The 27,418-nt window shown below is 37.9% G+C and overlaps 2 protein-coding genes across 2 annotated transcripts in view; one reads left to right on the top strand and one right to left on the bottom strand.

Annotated features, from left to right (window-relative positions):
* zbtb20 (zinc finger and BTB domain containing 20) overlaps window positions 1–18,997 on the top strand; it is a 34,779-nt gene extending 15,782 nt beyond the window's left edge. The window contains exons 2-4 of the mRNA XM_056396798.1: window positions 302–446; window positions 1,741–3,267; window positions 6,711–18,997. Coding sequence (XP_056252773.1) covers window positions 1,761–3,267; window positions 6,711–7,246 — 2,043 coding nt within the window. The 5' untranslated portion in view covers window positions 302–446; window positions 1,741–1,760 and the 3' untranslated portion in view covers window positions 7,247–18,997. The remainder of the gene's footprint in view (window positions 1–301; window positions 447–1,740; window positions 3,268–6,710) is intronic.
* A 3,502-nt stretch (window positions 18,998–22,499) lies between these two features.
* Window positions 22,500–24,945, bottom strand: si:dkey-251i10.1 (uncharacterized protein LOC100038774 homolog). The gene is made up of 4 exons (XM_056396799.1): window positions 24,734–24,945; window positions 23,349–23,835; window positions 23,115–23,255; window positions 22,500–22,933 (listed from the first exon to the last, which is right to left on the bottom strand). The coding sequence occupies exons 1-4, from the start codon at window positions 24,842–24,844 to the stop codon at window positions 22,776–22,778; spliced, it is 897 nt and encodes a 298-aa protein (XP_056252774.1). The 5' UTR covers window positions 24,845–24,945; the 3' UTR covers window positions 22,500–22,775.
* Window positions 24,946–27,418: the final 2,473 nt, after the last annotated feature.

Genomic DNA, 27,418 nt, shown 5'->3' with positions numbered 1-27,418 from the left:
TCGTTTTTCTTTGGAAGGGTGTGGTTTTGTTGCCCAGCGGCTCAGATAACTGCTGAGAGAAAAAGTGGCTCCAACACCAATGTTATTTTCAACCTTGATTTGTAATTGGTGGCCATGTGCACACAGGAACGTCCATTCGTCTCGCTTTGGAAACTCTTCACACATCTGTTGCAGCACGCCGGTGGCAGATATTCATGTTACTGTGGCTCCTGGTTCATTAAGGGAGTGGCAATATCGACGAGGCAGTATGTGGCATTAAGATTTGTCTTTGTCTTTTCTCTCCCCCTCCAAACACTGGCAGAGCAACACATGATTTGGACAGAGAGGACTGACAGCCTTGCCTAGCACCCGGCCTCTGATCAGCCATCTCCACCAGCAAACTGAAGCTTGACCCGCACTTCATCACCAGCCACACAAGCATCTTCGTAACAAAACGTCATCTGACTGTGAGTACTGGACCGTTTCAGCTTTTTTTCCCCCTTCATGTTTCAGTTAGAAATAACTTAGCTTGAAATGAGCATTAATACTTTGTGCTAACACTGTCACTCTTCTTCTGTGAGACATTTTCGCATTTTCTACTTCATTTGGATAAACAAATCTACTACTGTCAAATATGGTTTTATTATTAGTAACACTGTTAAATTCATTTCTATTGAATGTATAAGTGCATTAAAAATTATAAAGCATTTTTCCAACTGTTCAAGTTTTTTTTCCTGTTTATACAGTTGTTCAATTCTGTGTTGATTCTGACATTTCATCACCAATATATTTTCATAAATGCATTCATTATTCATTGACTGACATAGTGTAAATTAATTATATATATCTACTTATATATCTGTATATATTGTACAGTTTCCAAGATAAAAATTAAGACAGTTTCCTTGATATAAAACAAAAGTGCTATGTTTAATAATCACTCACATAAGGTCGAATGCTTTACTTAAATTATTCTCAAGCATGTTTGTATGCAAAAGCAATTATGAAAACCCACAATTTGCATAATTCCTATGTTAACTACCTATCTAATTTGGATTAAGATTCTCATTTCTTTTGACATCTAACTGGGAAGAAATGCATCTTAAGTTATCTTACACACTGATCAGCCGGGTCACATCTAGTGTATTCCTAGGATAGTTAGGAAGCGCCATCACAGTGAACACATGGCTAACAAAAGAGGCCTGTTGTCCTCTGAGCCCAGTGCACCACCTAATGGTGGTTGGAGGAATTTCAGACATGAACACAGAGAAACTTGTAGTAATTAAATGGGAACCATCTTAATTGTCTTTCACCGTGGCATTGTGGATTTTTTTAAACCACGAATGAAGAGACAAATTTAGCTCAGATGTTGACGTTATTTGATTCTTATCTTAGTATTATGAGACTTAGAATTACCACATCTGTATTATCATTTCAGGAATCCCCCAGTGAACACCCATATGTTCTGTTCATAATAAGAACCATAGTGTTTATCATGTATTTAAATTAACTGTAGTAATTGTGATTGTGTATTCTAGCATTTAGCCTGTAAAAATGTTTTTTTTCCATCTTCTCTTTTGTGATTCATTTGCTCATAACTGTTATATTACATAGTGTATATTTCATTATTCCATTATAATACTGTAATCTACTAATGGAAATATATTGTTGCTTTATGTGAAAAAATACTGTTGTGTTTAAGCCAGTTGAATAATGTGGTGTCAGAGTTTTTAAGTCAGGTGTGTTGCTCGCTGCTTGCAGGTGACATCAGTTGCAAGGGGATGACCGAGCGCATTCATAACATCAATCTTCACAACTTCAGCAATTCTGTACTTGAGACCCTCAATGAGCAGCGCAACCGTGGGCACTTCTGTGACGTGACTGTTCGGATCCATGGAAGTATGCTGCGAGCTCACCGGTGCGTGCTGGCTGCTGGAAGCCCCTTCTTTCAGGACAAGCTGCTCTTGGGCTACAGCGACATTGAGATCCCTTCTGTGGTCTCAGTGCAATCCATCCAAAAGCTGATTGACTTTATGTACAGTGGGATTCTGCGGGTATCTCAATCAGAGGCCCTGCAGATCCTTACTGCTGCCAGCATCCTACAGATCAAGACCGTCATTGATGAGTGTACCCGCATCGTGTCCCAGAATGTGGGCTTGGCTGGGCCAGGGGGATTCCCTGTTATACCAGGAGATTCTGGTCAGGAAACACCCCGTGGCACTCCTGAGTCTGGCACCTCTGGGCCCAGCAGCGACGCAGAGTCAGGTTATATGCAAGCAACATCACAGCAAAGCATGGATCGTGCATACACATCACTGTACACCTACCCTGGCCTGAACGGCAACCGCGAGCGCCCCCTTTACATTAACCCTCTGTCGGCAAATTACGATTCAACTCTCAGCACTCAGAAGGACCAGCAATCTCAAGATCCGCCCTGGATAAACCGAATCCAGGAGAGATCTCAGCAGGTCGATCGCTTCATCTCCACAGCAGAGTCCACTCACTGCCGCAAGCAACCCCGACCGGTACGCATACAAACAGGAGGGATGCACATAAAGCAGGAGGCTGAAGATGAGTACAGCTGCTACGATAATTTAGGGGACTGCCAAGATGACACTGACCATACAGAGGGTGTAGAGAGTGAATCCAAGGTTGAAAGTTTTGACTCAGGGGTGAGCTCCTCCATCAGCACTGAGCCAGATGCTATGGAACAGCAGCCGTACCTGACGGGCTTTGGCCAAGACGGGAGCAGGGAAGGGCAGCAAGGTGAAGGAGCTCCAGTGCAGATAGAGGTCAATGACTCGTCCCCAGAGCAAGTGCAAGAGACAGAGGACGGGGACACATCCCACAGCACTAGTGACAGTAGCATGATGCAGCCCCTGCCAAACTCAGTCATGTCCCAGTCCCTGCCAAGTGCCCCGCACTACATGCGCCAGGCAGAATCACACACCAGCAATCTGAGGATGCCGCTCACCGTGACCAGCAATTCCCAAGTGATGGGCACTGCTGGAAGCACCTTCCTGCCCACACTCTTTCCTACACAGCCGGCTAGAGACAACAAGCCTTTCCTTTACCTTCCTGGCCAGCAGCAACCACAGTTTGTGGCAGTGCCGCCCCCTGCAATGCCATCATTCCCGAACCCCATGTCGGTACCACAAGCGCCAGCTCAGCAGCAACAGCCTGCAGGAGGAATTGGTCAGGGGGAAAAGAAGCCCTATGAATGCACTCTCTGCAGTAAAACCTTTACTGCAAAACAGAACTACGTCAAACACATGTTTGTCCATACTGGTAAGTCAAAATGTCTTATATGTAGTAAAGAATGTTTTTTTAAGACACCAAGCTCAGTTAAATGATTGTATTATCCACTGTTGATGTACATAGTAGTATAGGCTCTGACATCACATGGATTATGTTTTGAAAACTTAAAAAAGGTCTGAGGTGAAAACTGGTATTCATTTTCATTAATGCTATTATTGCAGTGACAACATACTGCATACTATAGATATACCACAAAGGTTGACGTTCTAGTTTGCTCAGACTGAGGAAGTGACAATATAAGATACACACATTGATGTCACATTCTTTGAATAGTGTTTTCCTCAGCTGTGTAACCGTCTGTGTTTAATGGAATCAATGTCGAAAACAAAGCTTTAACAACTTTAGATGATGAAAAATGATTTCGCTATTTGTTTGTTAAATTTATTTGGCAGTAGATCGCCCAATTTACATTTACCTTTGACTGATGCCCATCTTTATCCTTTCCCTCTAGAGATAGATAGATAGATAGATAGATAGATAGATAGATAGATAGATAGATAGATAGATAGATAGATAGATAGAGACAGAGAGAGAGAGAGATTGAGAGAGAGAGAGAGAGAGAGAGAGAGAGAGAGAGAGATAGATGGATAGATAGAGAGGGAGAGAGAGAGAGAGAGAGATAGATAAATAGAGAGATAGATAGATAGATAGATAGATAGATAGATAGATAGATAGATAGATAGATAGATAGATAGATAGATAGATACTTAATTTATCCCTTAGGGGAATGTCTTGTGTCCAGTAGCTCATTCGTAATAGAATATATAGTTTATAATAGTATTAATATTATATATTATATAGTGTTATATATTATATTAGTATATCTAGAACAAATTAATGTTAAGTAATAACGATTAGTACCTAGAACATACAGTATATAGTACTTTATAGTATGTTAGCTACGATTTTGTACTGGAAAAGTACAAAAAGACTCAAAATCTACATTCTTTAGGTCACAGCTCTGCATCTTTATCATTTGACTTACAATGTCAGTAGATTGCTCGTGCAGCACATCATTAAACTGTGCACTGCTTTCATCCAGCACTGACAGCCTTATCAATCATAAACTGAAGAAATTATCATCACAGAAAGAATTAGATATCATATAATTAGATGATCTCATAAAAATTGCCTGCTCAAATAGCCATTATTATTCATTAGAAACCATTGCTTGTTCAGAACCACCTCATATATGAAGGCTATTTAAAACTAAATTTCCTGTTTTATTCACACACAATTGTGTGGAGCAGTGTGATGACATATTGAGAAGGAAAGTCGCTGATTGATCAATTCCATGGACTTGATCTGAATGGATTACCTTCACTGAATCTTGTAAAGAATATTGTTTAAAAATGATAGCAGTATGATTTAATGTAGTATTTTATTTATGCCCCTTTGAGATTACCATAAGTATAACCTATCTACAACATAAATTGTTTTTATTTGAGTAAATAAAAGGTAATCAGGAGGTACTTTGGCAAATGTAAGAGTCACATGGTTCCTCAGTGCAAGATGAAGGCAAAAAAAACTCCAACTCAACAGTCAGTGCAAATGAATGAAAATTCCTAAAAATATGGATTTTTGCATTATAGAGCTGGAGCAATTAATTAGTGTATTAGTCAATCAGCTGATAATTAATGAATGTCTTTTTTTTGGACTTTTGGCCTGACAGAACAAGGGGCTGTGGGAAATTATAACTTATGTAATAATTTTCCACTATTTTCTAATATTTTACAGACAAAACAAATAATTGATTAATTGAGAAAATAATTGGCATCGATAATGAAAATAATCATTAGTTGCAGCCCTATTAATTACAACACACACCTAAAAAAAAAAGCTAAAAGACGAAGAACACACTGGTACTACTGCATGATGCACATGTTCAGCAGAGCTGCCGTCATTGGCTGTAATCAGTCAGAGACAAGGGAGACAGCTTTATAACTGTATGAGTCACTGCCCTGAAGAAGAGTAAGACAGTAAATATACCTGTTATGTATGTGCTTGTCCCACGCTGCTGATCTGTAACTGACCCTGACCTCTGACCTTCCTCTACAGCAGGTCAGCCAAAAAAAACCCCATAATATAACAAAACAAAACAAAAAAAACAAAGCTGAAGTGAGAGTATACATTATTGGCTTCATTAAATCAAAGCAGGTAGCTACACATTAATTCACTCAGTGCAGCAGCAAACAGCGGATAGACAGGACTTCATTAACTTGCAAGATACAACTAGCTCATTTTGCAGTTATCAGTCTCTTCCTCAACTTGTTAGTTTTACATAATTATTAGTATGTTCATATTTTACTGCCCATAATGTCAGTTGAGGCAATTATGTAAAATGAGCTTACATCTTAACAAACTGACAAACACACCAAATAGATGCATAAATCATTTGCTTCCTGATCATATGGGAATTAAGACGCTTATGTGTTTTTCAGAATTTTCCCTTGTAGCTCCACCTCACTGTGTAAAGTCATCACAGTAATTTCCATAAAATATCACTGTGTTATAGTTTTGTGACAGTTTTGTAATGTGTACATGTTGCTATAACTGTATTAGAGCTACTTAAAAAGAAAGCCTTTCCCACAATGCTGTAGCATACAACACCTAGTGGAATCTGCATCATAACAAGGTTAATATAGGTTTAAATAACTCTACCCTGTGGTATGTTCCTGTCCTGAAAATGTAACACTGCTGGCTTCAGGCGTCTGATGTTGCTGCACAAGTAGAAGTCGGTTGAACCTGCCACATTATTTCTGTAGTGTTAAAAGTCCAGTGACTTTGTTCAAGGAGTGTTTAGCATCAAAATTGGGCTTGATTCAGTTCTCAGCCTCTGACGTAGACATATCTTTTGTCATTAATAATAATGGAGCCACATGCCTTCATGAAGGTTGATTTACACATGGCAGCATGCTGACACTTGAGCCTTCTCATGTTGTTTCAGCTGCATTCACAGTGGTGCAGTTTTTCATATCAAAAATGGCCGCACCACACAGATTTTAATATTTCAGTGAAAGCCCTCATCAAGGTGTCTGTTTACATGACAAACAGATGGAGCTAAATTAGCTTTAGAAGAAGAAATGGAAATAGAGTGGGAAGGTTTGGATTCATAACAGTGATTTTTGTTTTGCAATGAATGATGCAAATATGACGCACTACCTGACCATCCAGAGATAATGCTTTTAGGTGCCTGTTGAGTATACCTGTGCAACATGTGCACATGTGGCAACAGAGTTACACAACATTTCTATAATTCAGATGTTCAAAAATGATTTAACAACAATAGCAGATAAATATTAAGAGCTTCTGTGGACCACAGTGACATTTTTCATCCATGTTTTCTAAACTAATACTCAAAATATGTCTCTTCTTTTTTCCCCTTAATGCTTTTGTTTTGTATGTATATCCAGGTGAGAAGCCTCATCAGTGCAGCATCTGCTGGCGCTCGTTCTCCCTGAAGGATTACTTAATCAAACACATGGTGACACACACAGGGGTGCGGGCCTACCAGTGCAGCATCTGCAACAAGCGTTTCACCCAGAAGAGCTCTCTCAATGTCCACATGCGGCTGCACCGTGGAGAGAAGTCCTATGAGTGCTACATCTGCAAGAAGAAGTTCTCTCACAAGACCCTGCTGGAGAGGCACATGGCCCTGCACAGCACAGGCAGCGCCATCACAGGGCTGTCAGGGAGCGCAGGTACCCCGGGCCCCGTCTCCATTCCCATTCCTATGGCTGTCCCTGAGCCTGGAGCTGGAGTGGTGGCCCTCGCCATGCCAGTGAGTGGAGGTGCTGGAGTAGGGGCTGGGGTTGGAACAGGAGTGGGTGTAGCTGCAGAAGCGAGCTGCCAAGAAGGGACCACCTACGTGTGCTCCGTCTGCCCTGCCAAGTTCGACCAAATGGAGCACTTCAATGACCACATGCGAATGCATGTCTCCGATGGATAAGTACAAATAGATAAACTTCTTTCAAAAAGAATGACAAATAAAATGGCACTAGATTTTCCTTTTCTTATTTTGAGGTATGAAGAGTAATGAGTATAGACACTGGCACATTAAGTTTCCCAAAAAAAAAAAAAGATTTTTTTTTCTGTTATTCTAAAAGAAAAAAAAGATGGTGGCCTTAAGGCTTAGTAGTTTGATATTGATCTACTGGATGGATCCTAACTACAGGCCTCTAAATGTATGCTTTCCTAAAATACTGATTTATGTGTTGAACACTACCGAAAGGCCTACGAAAGAAACACATACACACAAACACACCTTTAGTGTAGATATGTCTGAATGAATATACATGTGCATTTATGTTTGGGCGTTTGGTCTGTGTATTTGCATGTGTCTGTCTGTCTGTCTGTCTGTGTGTGTATGTGTGTGTGTGTGAGTCCGTGTGTGTGAGTGTGTGTCTGTGTGTGTGTGTGTGTGTGTGTGTGTGTGTGTGTGTGTGTGTGTGTGTGTGTGTGTGTGTGTGTACATTGCCATGAAACAAATCATGGCAGTTGTGAACCCATACTGACCAGTTTGGAAACTATAGATGTCCAAGCTTACTGTGGTATAATTTACAACAACAATAACAAAAGAATCATCTGGGGTTGGGCTACATATTCCCTCTAAGAATACTGATGGTCACAAGATTGCCTTCTTATGTAAAATAAAAAAGGAGAGTAGTTAATTTGACACTGGGTTTTATTTATTCCTATGGTATTAAGGGATTATAATGCAGCTGTTGTCAAGGTACCAATTTCAATCATTTTACTGAAATGTAATTTGCTGTCGATGGTGACAGGGACAAATATTTCTCATATGTTTTGTAATCGTTGTCCATGCATTTTGATGGTTTACTAAATTAAGGTGTGTTGATGAGACAGTATTTGAGCAAAAATATGTTTCTTTTTTTCTGAAGTTTGGAGTTTAACTCATTTGCATACACTGCCACTAATATCTTAAAAGACTGTTAAGGCTAGTAGACCTCTTCCATTTCAAAACATAAGAAAAAAAGAAAGATTCTTTTGCTGAGGGTTTTTTTTTAGCCTTTTACATTGACAGTTATGGCAGGCTGGAATATGCGACTAAACTCTCTCCTTCGTAACTGCTGCTCCTCAACTTGCACCTGACTGTTATGGGATGTAGATTTAAAAAAAGGATTTGTCACTTAAACTATTGTTATTATTAAGTAGCCTACATGGTTTTAATTTGATAATTGAATTATAATACTGGGGGGTTTAGGCAAGTTGTTGATTGGAAAAGTGTTAAAGAGGGGGAATTTAATTTGAATCAATCTGAATTGGAAATTAATGCCTAGAACCCCTGTATAACCTGTTCATTGCTATTGCAAAGCTATTTCAGCAGGTGGAAGCTAAATGCATTACCCGTTATGTGCCGGCTCTCCCCAAAGGCTCAAATGGCATTGCAACGTTTTGAAAGGAAATACAGTATCAAAACGAAACAAGTAGCTCCATTGATTGATACGACACTGTTTCCTGATATACCACAAGTTGCAGACGGACTTTCTAGACAATAGTATACATTCCTAATTTTTCTAAAAAACCTAGACACAGCATGTACAGAATAGATTTGGAAGCTAGTGTGCACAAGTTGTCATCCATGCATCACATCACTTAAGGCTCATTTCTGATATTTGAATTGTTTTGTATTGCTTTTTATCCAAATTAGGACACACACACACACACACATGCAACTGCCTGCAACTGCAATCTGAAGGATTTGCTCATTTATGTGAGCAAACACTTTCGTAGTTGTATTGTTAAAAGAATAACTAACTGCATACAGCGGTCTTTAAAAGACCTGCTGTACATTCAAAAAAACAAAGTGCTACTTTGCACATTTTCTTAAAATGCCTGTGCTTAATATTTAATCATTTTCCTTAAATGAACTTCTATGATTTTCTTTTATTCAATTTCAAAGGAAAAAAACATTTTTTTAAATCTTGATAAGTGGACTGCATTATTTTCTTGCATATATGTTGCACTGCTTAAACCAATAAGTGCACTACTGTTAACAGAGATATTATAGTTTTAGAAAAGAGGATTTTTTTTAATCTAACATTTGGTTGTAGAGTTCACATGTAATAGAATAGCTTTGTTTCAATTTATTCATTAAGTAATTCAGCGGTTCTTGGCTTTTGTTATTGCTTGCAGTTACCTACAGTATATACCCGTGCCGTGTTAATGCAAGCATTTATTTTTATTTAAATCTGTACCATTATATGTGCTCATCTATGTTTTAACCTTTGAATTCATTCTTTTATGGAGTCAGTTCCCTATAACAGTTCTTTCAGTTGCATTTCTTTAGACGCAGAACAGAATTTTCCTATGAGAACATCCAAGCCAAACAACTTTTAACAGTGAAACAACAGTAATAATAGACACAGCTCCCGTCCAACTCCGTTGGCGGAGGTAATAATAATAACTATTATTATATTATTAATAATAATACATTTATAATGTGTGTGTGTGTGTAACATAAATGATATGTGTGTCCTAGAACAACTTTCTGTGGGTTTAAAGGTGTGCGGAGGTGATGGAATGCAGCTTCTTTGATATCTGTCTGTCAGTTGTACACAGTTGTGTCTCTTCCTTAGTGTTTGTATGTCTGTGAGTGTCTGTGTGTGGTATATAGCCTAATCAAACTGTTGATAAGTGGAATATCTGAACTGTAGGGCTTCCTTTGCAATATGCAGCACAGGTACTATGAGAAGCAGCTCTCCAAACCTTTTGGGCTAATACGGCACCTGTAACATTTGTTGTGAGATTTGACGAAAGCCTAGGTCAAGTACTGTTGACTTTCTTGTTTGGAGAAGTTATGTCAAGCATTTTGATGCTAAATTTCAGATAATTGCTACTAGATTTCAGATCCCTGTGGAGTCAGTTTGAAGTGAAGTTGAGTGATGAACACGTGAGACCTGTATTCTGGTTTCTCCTCAACTGAAGAAAAAAAAACCAACAAAAAAAATATTGACCACGCATGAGAAACACACTGAAAAAGCACGAGGTTAGTCCTCAGTAAAAGTAGCACATTATTAAACATTTGATTGGGCCCATCTCCTATGGTGTGCATATAAGCCTAAATTGTGTGGTTCCTGTTTGTAGCTGTTGTTGCCAGGATGGCAATATTGCTGCATGCTAGTGCTATATTTGTCTCCACACAGCACGTGGAGGGTAATCTCATGCCTTAACAGACAATGCACTAAATAGAATATGTAAGCAACTGCCGAGATCTCTTTCCAACAGTATTGCCACATGTATGGCACACAGCTCATGATGATGGTGTTTGCTGTTTGTTCAGTACCAAGTTAATCACTGCCAAACTAACATCATCACTTCCTTGAAAGCAAAGGCAGAGACATTAATTGAATTGTTTCGGTGTAATGTATGTATTCAGTAATTAGCATTCCTTCATGGCACCTAAATTTTACATATTTTGTGTAAACACATATATCAAATGCACTATTGACTGTAGCTAGATGAGTACAACCAGCTTTGTGGTATCATTGGTCTAAATAGTAGGTTAAGTAGCTCGATGTTGGTTTTTGAAATATTTGATTTCAGAATTACACTATCAATTGTTTCTCTATCATTTTCTTTTTTTTTTCTTTTTTTTTTTTTTGGAATAACAAAAGTAGCCAATCTCAACGTTATCTGGATGAGGGCTAATAACTCGTCCCATCGTCAGTTGACTTATTGTATCATAAGGTGTTTAATAGCAGACCAGGCTCGGAAGGGGATGAACCTTCTCTCCAGTGTGTCATAACGTGCTATAGCATACCCAGGCTTTTTCCCTCCCCTGTTGCATTAGCATCACATGCGCTTCACTGTCCATAGTTATATATTCCTTATACTGCTTCAGCTACTTGTGGTGGTGCTTAATTCTCTTTTCTCAGTGTTGCAAAGAGTCGGTTAAAAATTGTTGAAAAGTTGCAACATTATCCAGGAATAAGTCCTTATCTCAATCGTGCTTCTTCTAGTTGTTAGTTTAAAAAAAAAAAAAAAAGTCTAGACTTTATGTTTGCAAAGTGTACGCATATTTTCCAGAACAAAACATATTGAAACGTAGAAAATAGCCTTGAGCCTGCAGCTGTTTGTATTGTGTTTCAAATATATTACTGTTCATGTTTTGTTTATCTTAGTGTAGAGACACAGGGTCTACAGTACATTGTTGTCCTTCTTGCAGTATGTTTAATTCATCGTTATACTTCTTTATTTCAGACTTCCTCCTGCTTTTTTCTGGTGATCATAGTGGTGTTGTTACATAGCTTCACGCGACTGGATAAAGGATAGTCAGTTATTGAGTCATATTTCACAGTGTACTATATATATATATATATATACATATATACTTTGCATTGAGATGAAAACAAGGAAATGGAAGATAGTAATGGTGAGGGTCATGTTGAGTAAGGAACAGGTTCATTTTATTCTGATAAGCATGTGTCTGTCTTCCTGTTTGTCTTTCAGTCTGTCTCCACACATTTTAAGTCAGATTTTGTTTTTGTTCAAGCATGAATAAAGTCACAAAGTTAAGAGTAGAATACAGAAAACTCATGAAACCATTCAGATAATACTAAAACTGCATTTTTGTCCTTCTACAGTACACATAAGAGTGAAATAGATAGCTTCTTACAAATATACTATATATATTTAAGTATCACCATCTCCACACAGATAATAAATACATTTTCAGATAGTTTGATAAAGACATAATTGCAGCTAGAGTATACAGTACTTTGTGGGATATAGGGAATATGCCTATCAAGTGCCTATCAGTACATACAGCAACTATACAGAATATTCATAGTTTTTCTCTCCTACATTGCACAGATACAGTATATACACAATGGTCTATTAAAAATATACTATTTATACTATTACTGCTAAAACCTGGTGGTTGTGTGCATCCTAAGAGAACCCTTTAAAATACCTGAAATGTTCTATACATATACAGTAAAGGCTTCATCTGCAAGTTTTATTTTTTATCTCACATTTATACAGTTTGGAGGATTCAAAGATATAAAATGCAATCACATTTTCATGATTAAATGAATATAAATAAATAAGATATACGTTTAGTAGGATTAAGTGGTAATTGATCATTAAATACAAACTAAATTGAATGACCTTTTTTTTTTCTTTCACGTAGCTTTCTCTCGTTGATATTGTGGCATTTTTATTTTCACTTTTTGCCATTTGCAAACAAGCCATATACCATACTGTACTGTATGTCAAGGGGGGAAAGGGCAGTGCCACTTTGTGAACAGCAGAGGGAGCCACACATCAGATGGAAGAGCTGAAGTTAACACTGCCTGCCACAATAACCAAAATACACATTAAATCCTTGGATATTTTTGAATCTTGTTGTGGTAAATATTTCCATCCTTCAGATTATAATTAAATCTATAAACATGGCAGTAGTTACCGCCTCTGACACTTAAAAAAAAAGGGTTTGCAGGATGTAGGAAGTGGCATTTGATTTAATAGTTGGTTTCAAAGTACACTGTGTGTCCTTTGACCTTGATGACAGGCCCTTCCACATGCAAACCCGTGCCCAGTTTCCCCACAAGGATCATTAAGGTTTTATCTTATCTGACAGCCTTGTTGTTTACGTACATCTTGAAATCGTAAAGGGCAAGCAACGAGAGACGAGAAAAAAGAAACTGGTCATTAAACATTAGACTAGATTTTTATAACCACTACTTGGAGGCAAAATGAGATTACAAATTAAAAGTTTTGGCTACAGATGAACACACGCATACAGAACTCAAAGGTATTTAAGTGGTTCATTTAACAACATGAAAACAAAACCAAAAAAAAAAGGAAATATGGTGGAAGAAAAACCATAAATCAAGTTTCAGGGCTGAGTGGCTGCTAGATAAAAGATTTTGGGATGGCTTATTATTCTGTCCCCTGTGGACTAATTACCACAGTTTTCTCTGTAACCTTCTCCAGCCTAGTTACGGTGCCAAATTTAGAAAAAAAGACACTTTTTTTTTAAATTGTACCACTATTGTTAAATGAGATGTGAGAACCAAGCAGGAATAGGAAAATTAAAAAAAAAAAAACTATAAGTAAGAAATTTCTGTAAAAATGAACATAACTTATAAGCATCATACTCAAAGAAAATGATTGCCTTTATTTTGAATCTTTAAATCCTCCATAATACATAGTGTTCAAGTAAATAGGAGAAAACAGCTATGATTAACAAATACACATTTTGACGGCTTAGTTTCATAGACATTTAATGTTAAAATGAAGCATTAATAATGTAGGCAATGTGATATAGCTAGTCCCTGTCATCCAACTGTCACACTGTGACACACACAAACAGCATCTGTTCAGATTTTACAGACAAACATCCAGACACTGTTTCCATTTTGAGCTTTACACACATACAGTGAAGCAGCTGTTCAGATTTTAAAGTACGACACAGCCAAACTAAGCTATAACAACATCTAGATTATATTCACTATGATGCTTTCTCCAAACATGCAGTTATTACACTACCCTGATGAGGTTTTCAGTAAAACATCATCATCAGGTAACTACCAACTATCAGTCCAAATGAAGCATGCAGTCCTGTCTACACAGCTTTTTCTGTAGGGGAGTACTTTGTTTTTGATGGAGCACAAACAATATTTTGCGTGTCCCTCGATAACAGTGGTCCGGAATCTTTTTTTTTTTTTTCAATCACAATGATGAGGAGACTTCAGTGTGATTTAGCCTCTAAAGACTAAACATTGAGCCTCTTTGTGTTCTCACTAGCTGTGGTCTTTTTGGCTTAGTCCAGCTCGATGAGACAATGAGTGTTAAAGTGTGCAGCAGCGTAACTAAAAACATGCATTCCTGTTCAAGTCCAGAACATTCCAACTCCTAGTCTGGCATTCATTTTCCACACTTAACTAACCTAATATTGAAGAAGATTTCCAGCGCTTAATCGTTTTACAGATCTGTTGGATATTTGATCATGTAATAGCAAACATTGCCCATCACATTAAAGTTTCACAAGATTTATATTTCCCTCAAGTAGTTCCGTTTTTATTCTTATTTATCTCATCTCTAGTCAAATTTTGCCATGAGATCACAAACCTCATTAGCTCGGAGCCCAGCTCATGCTTGTGTGGACTGGTTCTAAAGACAACATGCACTATGCTATCACTCTGTTTCTCTCTTTTATCGTGCAGAAACATACAATACAAAAACAGCAAAAAGAAAAGTCAAGGCTGTTCTTCAGCACGATGTTGGTCACTGTCTCAGCCAACACGTAGTCTGCTGTAATGGACATGCAGACTTAGAAAATTTAAACATTTTAGCAGTGTAATGTTTCTAAGGGGGCTAGTGGCGGTAATTTGTAAAACAGGGGCCATGCTTATCATTAGGAGTCGAATGAAAAAAAAAATGAAAAAAAAAACTGTACGAGACAATGTTTGTTTTGACAAACCAAAGAAGGGTGAAGATAATTTAACTTTTATGGAGAAACTAACATTTCTTTTCTATGTGTGTGGGGTTCCCATGATTGGGCAAGATTGCCACAGTTATTTTATGGTTTTCTTTGTTTTTCTTCTCATGGCAGGGTGCTTGTGAAAATGCATCTATGTTTTGTCACTTGATCAGTTGTTTATAGTTTTGTGGTTGTGTTAATTTGCCTATTGTAGACCAAAATAGATTTTTTTTTTTTTTTATAAGAAATGCAACAAAACATAAAAATGAATCTGACACAATAGCTGTGATGTAAACTATCGCATGTTAAAACATGTATAAGATTGTAAATGTTGCATTGTTCCTCTGAAAAAACATAATAATACTCAGTAATCATTGGTTATGTCTTCTATACACACACATTTAGCAAATGAGTGTAGACCTGTTCACCTTCACATTGGATTATATCTAAATAGAGTGTATGACCTTTTTTTGTTGTTGTTGTTATACAGTTTTCTTCAAATATTGGCAGTGTCTAATATTTTAAGACTGTCCCTAAAATACTAATCTGACATTGTGACTTAGTACATTTAGCCATTTATACTTGAGATGGACCAAGATGTTAAGTTTGCACATATTTGTAGGTTGTTTATTAAGCCAAAAACAAGGAAAGAGAATAATCATACACAACTTCTCAGTCTCAACAATTCAAGTCAAATCTAGCTAAGGTGCTCACGATCTCTGAGTCTTTCATGTTCACTGAAAAAAAGCATCACAGCCAGCCATCACCACATGATCAAAATAAAAATCAAACCAAACTGTAACCTGTTTGAACATTTGAACATCATAATGTGGTCCAAATATTTATGAAAGTGATGATTTATTTTTGTAAGAACAACACATCATCTTTAAGCAGAATCTAAACCATTTGGCACAAAAAAAAAAAAGACAATATTTTATTACTGTAAGGTCTAATTCTAGGTGAATCTGCTGTATATTTTTCATCCTGTGTGTCCAAAAATAGGAAATTTGATTACTGTAATTCAGGTGATGTTTTACACCTGGGAAGAAGACAGAATTTCTCAAACATTGGCATTGCAAATCAGAAATGACATGTGCCCTAATATAAAGCAGCTTAGGATTTTTATTTTCATCCGGCTTTCAGGCTTTTTGCTGCCATATCTTGTATGTAGATGCTTTTGTAAACATGCACTTGAGTTGAACTATGAGATGTGCTTATAAATATGTGTATATTTTGTTAGGCTTTTTTTTGCCTACATTAGCTTGATATTTTTATTATTACCCTAAAAATACTTCTCCTATATAGTTATGAACTTGGCAGAAGTGGAGCTGTTGTAGTAAAGGTAGTTAACATCACAACTAAGCAACCCTGAAATATATGCTGCAGTAATGTGTTTTCAGTTTGTTTTTGATAATTTATGCTCCAAGTTGGTTTGTATTTTATTATTATTATTATTATTGTTGTTATGAAACAAGCTTGTTTGAAATGTATTGACTGCTGTTTTGAAATAGGGGATAAAGTTTTTTTAATGTATGTGCAAGAACGTTTTTATAATATGATTTGTCAAACACTGGACTGGAGCGAGTTTTCCAACATTTCCAAGTTGAGAGATGTATTTGACAGACATAACTGCACAGACGACACCCGTTAGCACAGATGTGAGCTGACAGACGAAGCACATCCCCCCAGCTGTACAGGGGGAGGGTGACTAACATGGCCACCACCCTCCCATTCAAAACAGGAGTCATTTAGATGTAAGAAATTAAGACATTTCCTTTGTGCTGGTTAATGGCATTCATTGGGTGATGGGTTCCATATAATAGAAAATATTTATTAGGGTTCTCCTTCCAAATTGTTGCATGGCATCGACTGATGACAGATTTTTTTTTTTTCTTTTCTTTTCTGAAGAAGAAAGAGTGCTCTCTTAAATATTCAGAAAAAATTGTAAAGGGACACCACTTGACAGCTATCTAGTTCTCAAATTCACCTGGTATGTTCTTGCTATGGTAGAGCAGATATGACAGTTGAGTCTCATTACACCAACCACCACTTCTCAAACCAGAAAAGAGATTTGCACTAGACTTATTTTGGTCTTCTTCTATCAAAAGCAATATAATTCACTCAACACATTTTTGAACCATAATATCTGACGGTTGTCTGCCCACAGTGGGAATGCTGAGTAAATGGTGATATTTGACAAGTATTCATCTGTTTTTGTATTCAAAGGTACAGAATTGGTCGCCTTTTTTAATGCACACGACGTCCACATATTGTTGTCCGTTTTCTTTTTTTGTTTTTTTTTTGTTTTTTTTGTCACCCAGCAGTACCCTGAGTATAAGTGTCCAGATTTGAGGGGCATTAAAACTGTTGTTTCCTCCTGTGATTGTTTTGGACAAATCAAGCAGCTCTTATAGATCTGAGGTTAGGAACGGGATGTATGAGGGAAGGAATCATTTCCCATGAGTCAACTACTGTCGATTGTCTTCATCACACAGCCACCGACCACACATTTAAAGATAAACACAAATACCAAAAGATAAACCCAGCTGTCCACTGTCGTGCACACCTTTCCCTTAAAAACACTCGTCTTATATCTCTGCATATTTGGTCACGCTGAGTGCTTTTTATCTGGGGTGTTAAAAGAAAAATGCTTTAAAGTAAAACAATAATGAAATACTTCTTTGAGGAAAAAAAAAAATTCCAAATGCACCTTTTTGTCATTTGAACAAAACATCATTGGCAACGTATGTAGAGAATCTGTGTCCACCAAAGTGTACATTCATACTTCATCCTTTTTCAACAAGGTCATTCACAACAGCATCGATTATTGACCTTAACGTTGTTATTTTGTTGATGGATAAGTGTAAATTTTTCAATAATTCACAAACAGCAAAACTTCACCATTTTATCTGGATGTAGTAGCTTTCCTGTTTTCACCGCTTTGTGGTGTTGTTGAAAGATGTTGCGGTTTGTCTAAATATGTTGCGTGTTAGAGGAAGCATAAGTATGTGCCTTCTTGTAATCTCCTTGGTGAGCTTGTTAATATTGAGAAGCTGAAGCCAGCCAATTGTGTTTGCACTAAAACCAAATTGCTTTTGTGATGTAGACTATTTAAGCAAGCTTGTTGCGTCACTTTAACCGTACAGTATGCATGAGGGTGAAATTGGTAAGTCTAGGGCTAGAGCTCTCATCTGTTGACCTGTAAACCAGTGCAGCTTAGAGGATCTTGTGAATATATCTTGGCTTAGTTTCGCATTCAGTTTTCTATTCCATCTCCTTACTCATCAAGTTTGTCACGATTTCAACAGTTAAAAAAAATAAAAATAAAAATAGAAAAAAAAAAAAGCAAATAACACATACCATAAATACAATACAGCTTTTACTTTCACATGCCACAGTTAGAGAGTTACACAACTGCAGTAGAGATATCCATTTCTCTGAATCCATGGGAATGCATGAGTATACGAGGTCGCCTCAAGACTATTGGTCAAATTCATTTAGGTTGTTTTTGAGAACTTGTATTTATTACATATTTTGTTGACATCTGAGAAAGGCCTACATGCTTTGAGTCTTACAAATGCACCTTATTCATGTCAGTCCATGTGGGAAAAAAAAAAAAAAAAAAAAAGGCTGGCAACGTAATATCTGATTTAGCACCTTACTACACAGCATGTTTTCACTTTATGCCAGTTTAACTATTCTTCCATATGTATGATTTCAAAAGTAAATCTCATATTTTGTGAAATTGTTTCATGGGATGTGCCAAAGTTTGGAGGCGATCTCCCAAGTGTTTATGCTTATCATTTTCTTTTCCTCCTCCTTCAGTTATAGCAATGGTATGTTTCCTATAACAGTGTGTGGAATCAATTTATCTCAGCAAACAGTATCATTACTTGCCATTTTACAATAAGCCCTGTATTTCACATATATTTACCAGTGATGTGTATTTGTTATTATAAAGAAAATAGCCGTAAAAGCTTCATTATGTTACATAATATTGTGACTTTTTTCGAAAAACTGTGAAGACTTATCTTGCATATACTTTATACAGAAGTATTAAGCCTTAATACAAAAGACTAAAAAAAGTGTGGAAGAATAAACTGATTGTTGCTAAGTAAGGATGATTTTTGTAAATGTTACCAGCACTTTTTTTGTAATTTTCACTCTCTGAGGTATTGTACAAGTTCAAGCTGTTTGTGAAGTTTGATTATGAAGGAATAAAAACTAGTACTTTCCTGTACTTCACAGAAAGTCTTGTCGCTGTTTTATTTTTCTGCTCTTTTTCCTTTTATGGATGATTGTCTCATGAACAAACTGCCCAGAAATACAGTATATGCAATAAGGCTTCTACACATGACTCCTCATGTGATTGCACTGCCAACAACTGCAAACTGAATCTGCTTAATCCATAAAACCACATAGATGGATAGAAAAAAAAATGTATCAGCTAAAATTAATCTAATTTTAAAAGTAATATAATATTATTAGATACATTGTGCTGTGTGACAAGATCCTGACCAACAGGCTGGATTGTATCCCAGAATGCATTGGGCAGAAGGCAGGAAACACCCTGGACTGGACAAGCTGCCAGTCCATTACAAATCCAACAATGATTAATAAACAATTGCAGTCATACTTCACACCTCCAGGCAATACTAGTGTGCAGTCCACCAGTGTTTGGACTGTGGGAGGAAACTGATGCAGCCAACATGTAAACTCCACACAGAAAAGATTTCCAGGAAGCAAAGCCTGAATTCATCCTGCTGTGAGGAGTCTGTGTTAACCACTGAGCTGGTGTACAGGACCACACACACACATACATACACACACACACACACCTGTGTAGAGGCCAAACAAGCCAGATGAACTGTAGATGTGTATCAGGTGATCTGGTCTGATGCTTTCACTCTCTGATTAGCCAACCGATTAGTAATGAGAACAACCAGAACCAGAACACCATCAGTTTTAGCTTTTGCTCACACTCAGATTAAGACTGTCTGCTGCAAGATTAAGCATCCAGTAAGTGTTAAACTGTACTTTTTCTCCTGCAAATAAAAATAATGATCAACATCATCTGAAAAGGAAATAAAATGAAATTGTACCTCCATAAAAATCATTGTGCATGCCGTGATGTAAGTGAAATTGATTCCCACCCTTTCCTAACCTCCCTATACAATACAATCAAATGAATATCTAAGGTTCAGTTTTAGAGAGGCTTACTGTTGTCAGATTTGAATTTTGCTTTTAACATTAAATTGTGATCCAGTCTGTGTTAATGTCACAGTTATGGCTCCTTACACTTAGGTTGTAATCTGGTAAACACATTAGAGAACAGAAATAGGGGGGCAGGAAGATTAAGAAGATGCTCTTTATTGCACTCTAATGCTGGATTCAGGTTGTGTTGAAATATTGGTTTAAAAGATTTATTTTGTGGGATGAATTATGAGCTTGTCAGCGGGAAATGTTTGCTTCATCGTGGTGTGGCTTTTTATTTTCTGATTATTTATTTTTAGTCTGGACTATTTCATTTTTCTTAGCTCTCAAGTTTATACATTATAGCTAAAACTGCACTGTCAACATAAATAAAAAAAAATACAGAGGCAGCCTAATTACCAAAATGATTTGTGATTTTTTTTTCCTTTGATAAAAAATACCTATTTTTCACCGCACATAAAGTTAAACACTCTTTGTACCTGATCATAAATTGGTGCAATGCTGGCGAATGTGTGCTCTTTGAGTAATGACTGTGACACACAAATCAACAGTGTTTGAGATAAATCCATTTAATATGCACAGGAATATTAAATAAATGATTCCATATCCATCCATTTTATTTGCTGCTTTATGGCCACTTTAGTATCCAGTGTTTTATTAATTTATTCATGCACCATAGAACTACTCTTCCTTTATTTTGTGATAAATTGCATTATATTGTAAAGTGTTATTGTGCTAGTCTGTACAAGTGGATGGGGGAAAAAACAGCACATTTTAATTTACACCAACAACCTTTAATGTATCAACGCCGTTGAACTTCAACTGACCACCGATTTAGCTGCTCTAAATGTATTGTGTTGCAATGCAGTATATCGTGCACGTGTTTATGACGGTCCAGTGTCCACCTGCAGTGCATCTGGGACTCGCTGTCACCTGGTACTTGGTCACGATGTCACGACAAGGAGATGAATCAGATGTTTTAAGCTTGTCTGAGCTGTAGACGCCCTTCATTGATAAACACGAGCACGTGCACATGGTACGGGAGCGCGCCGGTTCCACACTTGTTTGCTACTGGCGCCCCCTGCTGTCAGTCATGCAGCACCTCAGGCCAAGCAGGGGATTAACATCATGGAGGAGTGGAACTTCCGCGTTGTGCGGTGTCACCTCTAAGGTATCTGCTCCTTCATCTGACATTGTAGGAAAAAATGTTTTTTTTCAATAGGCTACAAACGGTGTAGGAGATCATCTCCTGTTTATCTACATAACATACGATAATATCTACTCACTAGCGCCTTGTCATCAAATCTACACTATTACACTACCGTGTTCTTCTGTCAAAGGTTGTCAGCTGTGTACGATCACTGTAGATATGACTAGTAAAGCAAGTATTTAAACAGCCAAACCTCAATCCCATTTCTATCTGACACACCTTGTAGCTGTAATTATTCCAACATGTTTGAACTCAACTGAGGACACACAGCTAAGTTCAATGATGCACTGAACAGACCAGTTTAATTTTATTCATTTACTAGTGACTTGTCAAAATCACAGCTGAAGGGATTAGGTGATTGCTAGAAAATTAGTTGGCATTTTAAAAATCGATTGTGATCAGTCATTTTCACAAGTAAAAAATGCCATGCACTTGCTGACACCCACTTCTCAAATGTGCTGATTTAATACTTTTCTTTGCTGCATATCATTGTAACTTCAATGTCTTTGGATTTTAGACTGATGGTTGGATCTGAAGAAGTCACCTTGGACTCCGACAAACCTCGAAATGCATTTTCAAATCATTATTGTTAGATATTTTGATAGATGAAAAATTATTCTATATATGAAAATTATTGTTAGCTGAAGCCCCAGTCCAAATAAATTTTCATGAACAGCTTCCATCTTAGAGAAACACACTTAGTACAGTAAAAGGAACCTAGATTTATTGTAGTCATTCTGCATTGTAAGGTCTGGTACATTCCAGTCTTAAAACACCATCTTTTTTTTTTTTTTTTTAAACATTTCTTCATTGAGATATGAACATAGGGCAATATTCATTCATATAATCTAATGTCTGAGCAACACGACGCTTAAGCTTTTTTTTTTTTATGTTCCTGCATGCCATGAAAATGTACAAACCTTATAATGAAGCTCTCCCAAGAGCTAGTCTACATTTCCCTGCTGTTTGTGATGGAATAACAAACTGCACTCCTGAAAGTCATTTAAATTTACTACAAATGGTATCCTAGAAACAGGAACAAAACCTCAATAGGGTCAGTAACTTTTATCACCACAAAATTAACGAGCATAAAATTCATGTGCACGCCAGTCTTTATAAGTTGTCTGTCAAGTCGTTTTCGAAAGGCGCTAACACTGAGGTGTTCTACTCTACAGTCCTGGTAGTGACCACGGTCAAACCAGGAAGGCTCAGGAAGAGATAAGCGTGAGTAAATATAGCAGTTGAGTGTAATCCACTTCGTGCATTGCATTATCCTGTGAGAGCACATCGCATGCTATGACAGTGGAGGAGACAGTTGACAATCAATGGTTTAGTTTGTTCCCCAGAATAAATTTATTCAAGTTGGGACCATACAAACCTAGTGAATGACAGGAGGAGGAGGTATCAGATTTCTTACAGGAATGACATTGGTAGAGAGGGTGTGGAACGTTTAAAATCAAAGATGCACAACGTACAGCCATTGCCCACAGCTAGTGGTGAGACACTATAGTTTGTTCCCATAAATAAGGCAGAATGCTGAGTCCATAGAAATGGAAAGTTATTACATTTAGCCAAATTGGACAGTGATGTGACAACAACGAAGAATTAAATGACTTTCTTCAGCTCATCGTACAACACCAGCACGAAGGCGCCGCCCATGCCTCTGAGCACGTTGGACCAGGCTCCCTTGAAGAAAGCCTTACCACCCTCATCGCGTGCAATCTTACGCCAGCAGTCAATGGTCCCGGTGTACATGATGTCAGCTGAGGAAGAAAACAGTGGCAATTAGTGAAGCAGACAGAAATAAAATGGAGTACACAGAGGAGGCATCAGAAAAATGACTGTTCTTTGCCTACAAAGCATGGACACTAAGAACTGCACAGTCAAACGACTACAAATGATAGTGTCAACTAGACTTTAAAGATGCCATTAATACAATCTCACCTCCTTTGCGTCCAGACTGCATCATCATACGTCTACGGACAGTGTCGAAGGGGTATGAAGTCAGTCCAGCAACAGCTGTCACACTCTGTGCAATCATCCAGCTAACCAATATGTGGGTGTTCTTGGGATCGGGAAGCATACCTGTAAATACAAAAGGAATAAAATGACAGATCTAGAAGCTGTAGACTCATCTCTTCAGGGTTTCAAGTGTATGTCAGTCTACAATCAACATACCCTTAGCTGTGTCATAGATGCCAAAGTACGCAGCCCTGTAGATGATGATGCCCTGCACGGACACATTGAAGCCCTGGTACAAGCCTCTCAGACCATCAGACCTGAAGATCTTCACCAGGCAGTCACCCAGACCGTTGAACTCTCTCCCAGCACCAGCCTTTCCCACATCAGCAGCCAGACGGGTACGGGCGAAGTCGAGGGGGTACACGAAACACAGAGACGTGGCTCCGGCAGCGCCACCGGAGGCCAGGTTACCGGCGAAGTACCTCCAGAACTGGGCGCGCTTGTCAACGCCATCAAGGAAGATCTTCTTGTACTTGTCCTTGAAGGCGAAGTTGAGGGCTTGAGTGGGGAAATATCTGATGACATTGGCAAGGTTACCTCTCCAGAAGGAAAGGAATCCCTGCTCTTTGGGGATACGGACAACGCAGTCCATGATACCCTTGTACTGCTTGTCCACGGCGATCTGCTTACTGGCATGCTGGACCTGAAGTAATGAAGAAAAAACAAAGAAAGAGGTTCAGGTTTGAAATAGGGAAGCCAGTTAACTGTCCACCGTATGACAATCGCTAGATCCCCTTGTTGTGACCTTGGTAGATGTTAAACCTGTAAAATTGCTGCAAATTCTCCATGCAAATAGAATTTTACAGCTCTACAGTACAGGCCAATGTTTACTAGCAATCAATTGATAATACTTGATATGCTGAGTTATGATTTACCCGACATGTTAATCTGACAGTTATAAAAAAAATCTCCATCTTTAACATTAATCTAAAACGGGCAGGGGTCAGAATTGGAGGAGACAGAAACAATGTCGTAGTATAGGTTGATCAGAAAAGAGTGTAAAACTTGTTGACCCGGCTATGAATGACAGGGCCCGGCGCCTTGGTACAGCCATCTCACTTAGCGTTAGCTAACAATCACAGGTACATTAGCCACAGTGTCTACATGGTAGTTAATTTCAGTGAGAATATAATTTGCATACTGTCCTTTTGTAACTGCAAATGAAATATTAGAGTTGTTAATACACTACAGGGGTTTCCGTGTGTTTGTACACAATGTCCCAATGTCACTACGAACGTTTGTCCTTTGTTAGCTGCGCCTGCTAAGGTTAACGTGGGAAGCTAACATTAGCAGTCAGGCTCGTGTAGGTCATTTCCCTTTGCATGGTGACCTTAAATCTTTAAACCCATCAACCTTAAGACTTCGACGTTTCTACATCAGCGGCACATACTTACTGAGCTAAACTACAAGCCTGTGGGTATGAGAGGACGATAGACAGAGACGAGCACTTAACTTTGCTCAATGGCAGTTAGCAGTATCACAGGAGCTAGCTGGCTAATGCAGATAAGCTACCGGAAGGCAGAGTTTTTTTTTTTTTTTACCTGAAGGAGAAGCTTCACTCTCTCGATTGGGGCGACGGCTGTTTTGGAGATGGCAGCGGAGATGCCACCGGCCAAGAAGTCCTTGGCGAAAGAAATAGCCGTCTCACTCATGTTGAGATGTTCTTGATGTGTCTTTCAGGAAACCAGTACGCGCTATTTATCCCCACTGCCCTCTATGGCTGATGGCCTGCACCGACGAAATGGCCGATTGGGTAGCTGCGTTGCGGATTTATTTAAGACAGTTGATCGCGAGACAGCACGGGAACTACGTGGAGGTTGTTGGCCAATCCACGAACATCACGAGGTTCCCCGCCAATGAAACTCTGATGTCGTCCCTTCACATAATTTCTATGTCCTAGACAAGTAAAGCCTGACATTAAGACAAAATACACTTGATTTAATTAAGACAGAAAACCAAAGGAGTTACTGTCTTGATCTTAATCTTTAATTTGGTTTTCAGCTCGGAGTTATGCCCTCAGACCAATGAAGAGCTTGGTAGAGACAGATTTGTGCCCTGAATCATACTGGAGGAAAGTCATTGGGACGTACAGAGCTCAGGCTGTCAAGGACTGCAGAGGCCTATTCACCATAATGAATAATAACGTTTCAAATAATATTAAACAACTTCCAGCGACTGTAACTGCAAGTAATAATACTGCAATACCGCTATTGTTTTTCAGTTTGGTGCATTCCTTTGAACTGACATGTCTTAGGCTATATAAGCTAGTCCATGACTTATTAACTGTTAACAGATGAACTGCTGTTTCAGCTTGTGGTGGTCTTTCTTCACTCTGTTTATTATGCCTGTGCTGTTTACTAAACCTGGATGTCATTAGATGCCAGATGTTTGATTTCATCCTTAAAATGTTATTGAGCAACATACTGGATCATGATTACACCAGTGGTGGGAAGAGCACTCAGATCCTTCATATCCTAAGTAATTTAAGTAAAAATACTATAATCTAAAAATACTTTATTGCAAGTAAAGCTCCTGCATTCAAAATATAACTTAAGTACAGGACCGGAGTATTATCAGAAAAAGGTACTTAAAGTAGGTCTACCAAAAGTAATTTAAGGTACATGTGCACTACTGTTTAGTTTAAAGGTAAAGCAATGCATCATATTTTATATTTTCACACATCTTACTATATATTGTATCTGGAATGTTTATTTGAAAAGTATAAAGTATAATACAATAAAAATACTCAAGTAAAGTACTTGAGTAAATACTTAATTACATTCCAGCACTGTCTGGCACCTCAACTCGATGAGCTCACCTGGTAAAATGGTATGTCTTGAGTTTTTGGGGAGAGCTAACTTGTGATGCTGTGCATCTTTGGTGACATCAATTGCTGCATAAGTGCTGAAATTCCAAAATAAAAGTTTGATTTATCCAGATTAAGCTTGATCAAATTTGTACACTAGGGGGCGGCAAGAGCCTTAAGTTATTTCTCTTTATTTAAAAGAAAGAAAGAAAGAAAGAAAGAAAGAAAGAAAGACAAAAAAACATGTGAAGTGTCATTCATTACACCATTTTCATGATCAAAAAAGCTGATAGGGCTTGACATATTGCTGGCTTCCTGTTGCACTCAAGGTCTCAATGATAACATGTTCTTGTGGTTCATATATCCCTGTGACAGTTTATGAAACAACTTATTTCAAGCCTCATCAAACTACAGAATTGGAAGCAAAATGTGTTTCTTATTAAGATGATGCCAGCTGTTGAATATAGTCTCTAGGGCCTTGTTGATAGCTTATTACACCAAACCATGTTTGGTGTAGCCACACAACACTCTGATAAGACTATTCTAATTAAAAACACCGTGATCTCACAGTAATAAACCAGAGCTCACATTATTGAAGCATCTGAATCTGTATACTGTAAGTTGCAGTAACCTGTGCACGTCTTATCTCATGCACAGTGTTGACCACAGGGAGGAGCTGCTGTGATGTCATGCAGTCGGTGTCAAAGCTCCTCTGAGGAATCCTGCCACAGACAAACTTTTGAAGCAGGAGTAGCTGCTATCTGGAGTAGACCAAAATAACAAACTTGACTTAGTTGAAAACACACTCGCAAACAAGTTGTCAAAGATTATTCACTCACACACGACATAATGTGTTTGATGTTACCGTAGAAACAACTTCATTAAGAGCAGATGGTTTAGTTTGAGTAGAGGGAAAGGTCGCTGTGTACGCCATGTTTACTGTGGATAAGAGTGCCTTATTAAAGGCTTTACTTTGTTGTTCTTGCATTTTAATGACAGTCACTGTCCACTTGTATTTCTTACTGCCACTTGAGCATTCAGTTGAACAGGATGTGTAAATTAATCCACTAATCCCTTTGCTGTCATTTAATTATAGGGAGGACAACAGGTCATCCGCATGCACTTTGCAATGCTAAATTGCTTTTGTTCTCTTTTCGAGAGAGGTAGTGGTGGGTTTATTTAATTATATGTTGAGTGTAGTATTTTAAATATAAACTGGATAACTTCGTATACTCCAGAGCAAGGTTTTAAACGGACATATGTAGCCTAACTTTAAAGAAATAAAGAAAAAATGAAAATCAGATCTGTAATCAATCTGTTGACTGATTTTTTAACCAAAACCTACAGGAGGCTTGTTTCTTTCAGAGGATTCAAACAGAAATGTGTAAGAAGTCTCTGTGAGAAGTTGAACTACTTCTCC

This window comes from Seriola aureovittata, chromosome 15 (assembly GCF_021018895.1).
Source record: "Seriola aureovittata isolate HTS-2021-v1 ecotype China chromosome 15, ASM2101889v1, whole genome shotgun sequence".
Taxonomy (NCBI): Eukaryota; Metazoa; Chordata; class Actinopteri; order Carangiformes; family Carangidae; genus Seriola; species Seriola aureovittata.
This window is presented reverse-complemented; position numbering and strand designations above follow the sequence as displayed.

Excerpts from the sequence above, each read along its gene's own strand:
- si:dkey-251i10.1 (XM_056396799.1), bottom strand. The coding sequence starts at position 24,844 with ATGAGTGAGACGGCTATTTCTTTCGCCAAGGACTTCTTGGCCGGTGGC. Across the intron at positions 23,836-24,733 it reads GAGTGAAGCTTCTCCTTCAG|GTCCAGCATGCCAGTAAGCA; the intron begins GTAAAAAAAAAA and ends TCATTACTTCAG. Across the intron at positions 23,256-23,348 it reads CATCTATGACACAGCTAAGG|GTATGCTTCCCGATCCCAAG; the intron begins GTATGTTGATTG and ends TTGTATTTACAG.